This window comes from Notothenia coriiceps, unplaced genomic scaffold (genome assembly GCF_000735185.1).
Source record: "Notothenia coriiceps isolate Sejong01 unplaced genomic scaffold, NC01 NC01_scaffold00006334, whole genome shotgun sequence".
Taxonomy (NCBI): Eukaryota; Metazoa; Chordata; class Actinopteri; order Perciformes; family Nototheniidae; genus Notothenia; species Notothenia coriiceps.
Genome location: NW_011339035.1, coordinates 11,089 through 20,247, shown reverse-complemented (window position 1 = coordinate 20,247; position 9,159 = coordinate 11,089). Strand labels below are relative to the sequence as shown.

The following is a 9,159-nucleotide window of genomic DNA, read 5'->3' as shown; positions in this document are numbered from 1 at the left end:
CGCTTTTGAATTGGTCTGTTAGTTACAAGTACAGTATATGTAAATGAAATGCAAAAGTACATTAAGCCCCTGTGTGATTCACTGCTGAATTACATTATTCAATAAGGTTTAAGATATATAGACGGTTCCTTCAGTAGTACAGTAGTCCAGGGTTATGTTTGTTTGTCAGTCCTGATAATTTACAGTAGAACAGAATGTGAACGATGTATCATTCTGCGAGAAAAACAGAATTAAATCCAAATATGGACTTCTTACAAACTAAATAGTAGTAAATATAAGAAAGAAAAACTGTACCATGTCGTTTTAAGAAAAGTAATTATGACTAAAGATATATAAAAAGGCTAGTTTGCTCTGCTGGCTGATTTGTGGTTGGGGGTGTCGTGTCCTGTGCTCTGAGGTATATTCGGTAGGAAGTGAGATAACACATTTGTGAGGCGAGTTTCTCGGCAGATAAACCTTGCTGGCGGAGAGGATCCGGTGGAAGGGGCTGTAAACAGAGACCGGCAGGGCTTTTTGGGGGGCAATCAACGCATGAAACGTGTTCAAATTCAAAAAGGGTAACTGAACTTTTTGTATAATTATTTGAAATGTGGACAACAGGCACTTGCCTCTTTCTTAACAAATCTTTTTGCACTGGAGTAAAACCTTGGAAAATCGCTGTAGTTTAAACACATTTTTTAAAAGGGAACACTACTGAATTCAGGAATACACATCAACCGTGTGCATTCTGCCAATCAGTAGAGTTCAAATAATCCTTGGAGCTAGGACTGCATGTGATGTCATTCTAATTGACCAATGCTGCTTTATCACTCACGGTAAATTGGGAACAGCATTTCAGAGACAATCTAGGTTCTTGATCTAACAAAGTACAGTTGTTTTTATCACATATTTAAAATGGCAGAATGCTTACTAGTGCAGATTGAATTGACCAAGGGCATAGCTACACAATATACCAAATCTGAATGCTGAAATGTAGTGCTAGTCCCCTTTATAAACAATAAATTGCAAACATCTTTGTTTTTTCCACTTGGTAGTGATTTTGGAATGAGGGAATATTGCATGAATGTAACTGTGTCCTTATGGGCTTTCAAAGGAGGGTTGCATGGTCTAGGTCTATGTAGTCCATGCTGGCCAAAATAGCCTTCTGGTCCTCCCTCGGTGGGCGGCGGTACAGCAGAGCAGAAAAGCGAGTATACGGGTCGTGGAGGATGGGCCGTTTCTTCTTCTTGCGGAGGTAGAGAACTTCTTCGGGCTGGAGTACCTGAGAGGTGTAGGCCTGCTGGGTCTGAGAGGTGGAGACACCTGGAGGAGGGGAGATCAAAAGTCTGTCATAGCCTCAGAGACTCATGGTGCCATGCTACAGGCTGTTCTACACATTCATCCTAATGAAATTAATTTGATAGTCGTTTTCTGTCCCAAAGCTACCATATTATGGCTTTCAACTTAACGTCATTTGCTGACATAATTCATTTAATTTACGTCAACGTTTCAGTTTTTTCAGTGTACCTGAAATCATTAGTCTGCTTTACCACATCACGTGGTACACATCAATAGCTTCTGCAACAAAACAGGGAATTGAACAAGCACATGACTTCCCTGATGTATACATCTGGATAAAACACATTTGATAAGTATAAACATCACCCAACATTATAAATGATATCACCCTTTTCAGTGTTAACTAACTGCTATGCCCTCCTTTTAAATTATTGCGAAAAGTTTATTTTAATATTTTTTTATATATACTGCTCACAGATACAGTGGGGGGGGGGCTTTGCAAACCATTTACATGCACACAAACCTATAGTGTGTAACACACTACATGGAAAGGAGAACCCCAAAAAGTGTTACAGGGCCTCTTTGAATAATATCACTGTGTGAAAAGTGCAAACAGACAGGAACAGGAGTCACACCTGCTTTCTTTCTGGACTTGGAGTTATTGTTGTTCATCATCATGTTCTTGGCCTTTTTTATACGTTGGTATCTCAGTGCATCAATCCTCTCAGACCCCGAAAGGGGAGTCGGCACACCTCGATATTTTCTGGATAAAGAGCAGAGAGATGGGAAAACGGGTAACTCCAGGCCAAACGTATACAGTGGAGTGTTTCTGCACTACGGAGTGCATCAGAACCAGAAACCCACACAATCCACTGCTGTGCTGAGCAAGAGGTGCAGCACATTGCCAATGGATCAATATGAGATAACAAAACACTTTTTTTAAGTTTGGGAAGGATTTCATCAACTCTACTATTACTAAAACATCGTACATCATCTGGATTTACTAAAAGTTATGTTAAGATAAATGATGACTACATTTCACAAAATACAATACACTCATAAATCTAGATGGTACTTTGAATTGTGAACCTTGAACCACATTTCCCTCTCAGATATCTTTCTCAAATTGGTCCAAATAATCTCTACCTAAAGTAAAGCAAAGGGTTAGACGACCCCTGAGACCATGTTTCATGTTTTGGAATGTACAACATTTAAAAAAGACTTTTTTGCAAATTGAAATCTTTTTTAAATGGTTCTATCCCCTTCTGGAAATAACAGATGCAAATGTGTCCTTGGTTTCGAGTGTATATTCCTCAGCCGCTCATGACTGCACGGACCTTCCCCCCATTCATGGAGAAACGTATGACTTGGCAGCCCACAGACTTCTGCCACAAACACACACACACACTTGGTTTTCTCAAGGCCAAGAAAACAATAAGCATTACAGAGAGGCCATCTTCCAACCGTGGCTGCAGAGAGAAACCGAAGGTTGTTAGTAGAGGGGGAGAATCACAGCTGAGCAACAAAGCATCATCAATATGTATTCATAGACATGGGTACTGTCTACAATGGGCTTCACCATGCTGACAGGGGGAGAGATGGCGGGAGGGGAAAATGACTACTCGGGAACAGTCACATAATGAAAAATAAGCCAAAGAAAAGCGAAGCACTAGGACAACAAATGTAACAAGAATTTATCCATATAATTGTTTCTTTTTTTTTGGAACGAAGGAGCAATATTTAGCGATGGCATGCATGGCAGTTTGCACATGAAACACGACTTTAAAGGGGAATACATTCAAAAGCACTGGGCAGTTCCTTCACACATAAAGGGGGTCTAAAGCCCCCTGTGTGTCCACCCTCTGCAAGCCCTTGGCAAAATGTTTGTTCCTTTGGAAAAAAAGAAGTGCGGAAGCTGTTTTAGTTGGACACTTGCTTTACATGGTAGTGAGGAACTGTTCTGCAGTCCAAACATAACAAGGGCATTGTACACTTACAGTAGATGGTTTGATTCGTGCTCTATACAGAAGCTTTATACCTGGCATTAATGCTATGTGTCCACCAGGAATCTCCTTCTACTTATCCAGGCCAGAGATGCTTGCGGGAAGTGCTGGTCAAGACTCCTGCTATTGCTCTCGTTCTGTTTAAAACCTGCTATACCTGATACATTTTGACAAAGCCAAGGATGTTCCTTAACTTCTTGAAACACTGCGCTGAGAACACATGCTAAGCTTTCATCACTGCCAGGAACATGCAACAGCATTTCTGCCCTTAATGTTAATGCAAAATATAACTCTGGATGATCGCTCCCAGTGGACACACAGCTTAAGTTACTGTCGTATCGTAAATCTTACAAAATATTTCTCAGAGATTGAGTACCAAAATACCAGTATTTTCAATTGGTGTCATACAATACAAGCATCTGTAAAATATAAGTGATCAAATGTGTCACGCTTGAGGAGAATGCTAAAAGTGATTTGGAAACGTTTTATATGACAATAAACAATGTCTATGTCAACGTAAACATACTACCTTTGATAAATACACATACTGTCACACTACAGAAAGACACAAGACACCAACATAAATTGGTGACCATACTGGTTAAGAATATCATATTTGTTTGTAATAAAGAAACATTGTAAAAAGCATTATTTGGATGTATCCACATCTACTATACCTATTTGTGCAGCCATGTTACTTGTTATTTCTTCATATAGGAAGTAATATGTGTTATAGAAACCTTTATTATTAGCATTACTCTTTGCTGTCCTTTGGCCAGGGTTAAGGGGTGGATGCATTTGTTCCTCCAAATCCCTGCTAGGCTCATCTTATGACCGGGCTAACCAGGCACTGATGAATGTCAGTACAACATCTTGCTGGATAGTGAGTCTGGGGACAAGCATTATGAGAAAAGCGCTAACCAATTATCTAAGGCACAACCAAAGGCGCCTGTGTCTGCCCTACTGGATAGCACACACGGTTCTCTGATAGTTGATAATAAAGAAAGACTAAAAGCTTTCTGCGAAAGTGACCGCCTCATTGTCATCCTTTACAATCTTTTTGGCAATCAGTTCAGTTTTATAGTGGCGAGGGAGCCCTCTAATACAGCTAGGCTAGAGCTGCATACTGAGCAGTAGCATATAAGGAATTGGACAAGATTAAGAAGAAATGTATTCCTTCCTGAGGAAGACGGCTGAATTGGAGAGATGGCTTATCACTGGGCTAAAGAAAGGGCGAGGGGCCGTGCGTTTGCTAACAAAAGCCATCGCCATGACATAAGCAGATAACAATGAATGAATTATGAAAAAGCAGGACATATAACCCAAACATTATACTCAGGTTTACTACCATAGCTCTATCTCATGTTGCTGAGGCAGTTGTGCATTCAAATAAATCAGGAGAGTATAGTGCTTGTACATTTTAATATCAACCTACATTACACTTTCAAGACTTTAAATCATTATTGGAGAACTGTTTATGGGCGTAAATCTGTATAAATAACGGTTTAACTGTTGGCGATTCAAACCCGTAACACAGACAGCTTCTTACGGATTATCTGTATGTAATTCTGAATATTAATTTATGAGCAAAATAAGGGAAATGCTTTGTATCCAGGCCAGCTGGGCGTACATGTGAATATTTGTGTGGTTCTGACTCTCATCCAATGCTTTGGATTAGCATTGTAGGCCTTGTTTGCACTGTTCACAATGTTTGCTGCCAGTAGCAGACTAAGACATTGCCACAAGGACGTAATTACTTTATTCAAAGATATGCTCTGAATTCTGTGTAGAACACTTCTAAGTGTGGTTTTATCTCTAGACCGAAGTTGCAGAAAACAGATGTAAAACCATTTAATTGGAGTGTAATCCAGCCTGGCCAGGGAAAGATGCGTTCTGTAGCTCCTGCACCAAATACTCTTCTTATATCTAAATATGTGACCTTTGCTGAACTTATTTTCAGAATAGCTAACTAGGGAGACAATACATTCTTGAATACATATTTGAACTGGTTTGATGCTGATTACTGTTATTTTGTCTTACTTATGGGTGATTTGTCTATGAACATAGTCAGTTAGCAAACCACTCAAGCATGAAATCATGTTGGTGATACATCTCTGACCTGATCTATTAGCTATGATGGCATATGCATATCAAAATGCATAATTTACTGAAGACTATGGAACTTAAAATGCATAGCCACTTTAAAAAAAGAGGAAAAAGTAAAGAACTGAAATGAACTACATGTGTTGACTGCAGTAAGGAACAAATCAAACAAAGACTTAAAGTCTAGTATTCCCCTTTAAAGGACGAGGTGATCAAAAAAGTCCCACCTGCTAACCCCCCCCTTTCAGACATGGATCCAACCCTTACCTATTGCTGTGTAGAGGACCTGGTCACAACAACGCTGCCCAGATAGCTGAGATCAATCAAAAACAAAGCAGGTAAGACTCCAGGAGCCATCAAGAACCACCATACTGGCCCTACTTGATAATGATGGAGACATTGCAATACATGAGAAGCGGACAGGCCCTGTGACACACTTTGCCCAACAACCTTTTCTTGGTAGTCAGACCTGGGGGTGTCCTTGAGGCAATTGAAGGAGTTGGGGAGAGGAGGGTTACAGAAAGGGAAGGGAGGATAGGAACAAATCTGAGAGGTTGGAAGGTGAGGGAGAATTGGTCATACAGTCAGGTTACTAAGGCCGAGGATGGGCCGCAGGGCCTGCCAGGATGAACTCTTCTTAAAGCAACCATCTGCATGATAAAGGCATCTTCAGAGGCTTGAAGCTAGACATAACAATGGGTGCTTGATTTGTCTGGGGAATCAATTGGATGAATATTATGGGATTCCTCCTGTCAGGTGAAAGCAGGGTAACGCATGATACAGATGGAAAAACAGGGATCCTTTGGTGATGTCTGCAAATTCCCAATATTTTAGGGGCTTGTGCCAAGAGATTACACAGTGTACCGTCAATATCGGTTTTTTTAAGCTGAACTGTAGCCCCAAACATTCTGAAATGTAATCTGTGAAGCAACTCCATTTTTCTTGCCAATTCAACAAATAAATCATGGCCCAATTTTATTTTTGTTTTAAGTAGGAAATGCAATGTTTTTTAAGGCGATACCTTTGAAATGATACTCCACAGATTCAATGGGTGAATATCTCTAACTTGATGTCTGAAATGGAAAAGCAGCATTGACCAAATTGGAACTTAACTGAACCTCCATAGTTGGATGATCACAATAAAATGAAAGATGACTTTCAATAGAAAGTTGTTATTTTTCACATAAAAAGTTATTAGAAATGAAAACACAACAATATTTGAAGCAGCTTAACTATCAATCTAATTTGCTGCAGAGATGATTAAAAAAATTATTAAATATTAGACATCACTTCAGTAACCAAAATGTCAGAGCAGCTTTACACATTAAAGCATTATGGGTTGGGGCAAATGACTCATATGGTATCCCTCTCTACATGCCTAATGCACCTACCCTGAAGCTGACAACTGGGGTGGAGAGGGCTCAGATGGAAGAATCCCCTCCTCAGTCCTTCTCTGAGATGGCATCTGCCCAAATATGTTGCTGCTTTCCATGGGGGGTGACGGGGACTGGGAAGCTGGGTAGCTGCTTGCAGAAGTGGCAAAGGCTATGTGGGAACGGTAGCTGGGACTGGCTCTCCTGCTACCCTGGCCATGGTGGGCAGGTGAGGAGGAGGGGGAAGATCTCCTTGAGAAGCTGGCTGTGGAAGGAGGGAGGAGGGTAATCTCAGACATCTCTGGTGGTATGCGAGGTTGGACAATGTTGGGACGTGGCCTGGGACGTACTACAATCTCTGGGGAGCCTTCGTGAGAACTAAGCGGGCTTTGGGTTAGGGGGGAGAGTCGGGAGGGCTGGAGGACCACCTGATGCATTCCAGAATCCACCCTACAAGCCTGTCTAGGACTGAACCGAGGGGTGGTTTCAAACCATCGCGTGTCAAGGCTACTGAATGCGCTTGGTACAATATGGGCCATTGGATCGGGGTAAGGCAAAACCGGCACACCCATTCCGTGGCTTGTGTGTCTTAGATGCCCAAAATGTGCCTCTTGCATAGCTCTATGCTTGGCTGGGGAGCCACGAGGCTTGGCCTTGCTGGGAGACCTAGTTGAGCGGCTCTTTGGGGCCTCCAGTGGCAGGACAGCTGGGTAGGTAGGCATTGGAAGGGAGGGCTGGAAAGAACTTAGGGGAAGAACATGAGGTGGAGGAGGATAGGGGGAGTCGTGGCGGAGATGCAAAGGGTGGTGCGGCGGGAAAATGAACTGGGGACCCTCCAGACTTGCAAAGGTGAAATCCAGTCCTTGCCAAATCTCGGGTGTACGAGAGGAAGAGGTGATAGTCAGAGGAAGTGGGAAACCAGGGACAGCATATTGAGGAAAATCACCCTCCCTGCATTCTTCAGGAATCATGGGGTGACCAAAAGGACCTTCAGCAAGGTAGGGAGGGGAGGACATGACAGAACTGAGTGGGCTAGTATCAGTCATGTAAAAAGGAGGTGGGGGGTCATGATCCCCAGGGTGGCCTAAATAGCCATAGAAAGCCCTGTGGTGGAGAGAACCTCGGATCTGCCCCGTAGCCTGGAGCTGGCTGCTCTCCATGATGGTCATACCTTCGAAAGGCCTATGGAAACGAGGGCTGTAGGCTGGAGGTTGCAGGTAGGATTCCTGGCTGGAGATTGGGGAAATCTGTTGAGGCCGTAGAGGGGCCATAACTGGGGGCATAGACCTTGGATCATCATTTTCCTCGTCTGACTGCCGGAATTCAGGATAGTGGTCTGATTCTTCCACAAAGGGGAAGCCCTCAATTCGCCGGGGCTTTACAGACATTTCTGCAACAGTGGGATCTATGACAAAGCGTCCATCTGGGCCTCGGCTGATGAGTTCAATGGGTGATTCTTCAGCTTCATGCTTGGACATGCCGTATTTCTTGCTTGTTATTGCTCTTTTGGTCTTTTTGTATAAAGACAACTCCTCCCTCTTCCCTGTAACTGTGGATGGTTTCTTTCCCGAACACTGGTCATGACTATCTTCAGATGATTCTGACGGAGATGCCTTTGAACGAATGCTCTCCGGGCTCAACTTTCCTGAAGATGACCTAAAGAAAAGAACACAAAAGTGAATCTTTAAATGCTCAAATAGCCAGTAAAGCTTTACTGATGGTGCTGAAAATAAATTCAGCCACAATTTAACAAAAATGACAACAGACCATACACAAGAAGATGATATATGAAAAACATAGATGCCATTAAAAACATCAGTGACGGTTGCACTCCAGTTACAAGACTATAGGCGCTTTCACACTGGAGTACTTTTCCCAGGAACAGTTCCGATAGTTCTTGGGATTTTGCTTTCACACCAAAAAGATCTGGAACTAGAACCTAGTTCATGCAAACCTTTTATAGAATAGGAATAGAATACGGAAGGATGAAACCCTCTTTTAATGGTCACACATGCAGAGCACACAGCACACACAGTGAAATTTGGCCTCTGCATTTAACCCATCCTAGTACCAGGAGTCTAGTACTAGGAGCAGTGGGCAGCTAGTGTACAGCGCCCACCCATTTTCAGTCCATGCTAGAGAGGTGGTACTTTCCTGGGGAGGAAAAGGTTCCAATTTCTGATTGGCTGGGCGAATTGCAAACCACGCCCCGTAAAACTCCGAAAAGCTTTGTGAAGCCGCCATTTTATTTGCTCGCATTAGCATTATTAGCATTAGCCACGCGCACAAACGGAGAGAGACTAACTTATGGCAACACAAAATAAAACGTTGGAGCGGTGGAGATGAGGAGGTGTCAGCGCTTCTGGCGATTTACCCGGGACTTCGGGCGGCAGTATACGCCG

The 9,159-nt window shown here is 42.6% G+C and overlaps 1 protein-coding gene across 1 annotated transcript in view; it reads right to left on the bottom strand.

The window, feature by feature from the left end:
- Positions 1-274: 274 nt before the first annotated feature.
- Positions 275-9,159, bottom strand: part of LOC104943610 (protein turtle homolog B-like) — a gene marked incomplete at its 5' end in the record, with an annotated part of 15,891 nt that continues 7,006 nt past the window's right edge. The window contains 3 exons of the mRNA XM_010769064.1: positions 275-1,302; positions 1,914-2,041; positions 6,776-8,413. Coding sequence (XP_010767366.1) covers positions 1,088-1,302; positions 1,914-2,041; positions 6,776-8,413 — 1,981 coding nt within the window. The remainder of the gene's footprint in view (positions 1,303-1,913; positions 2,042-6,775; positions 8,414-9,159) is intronic.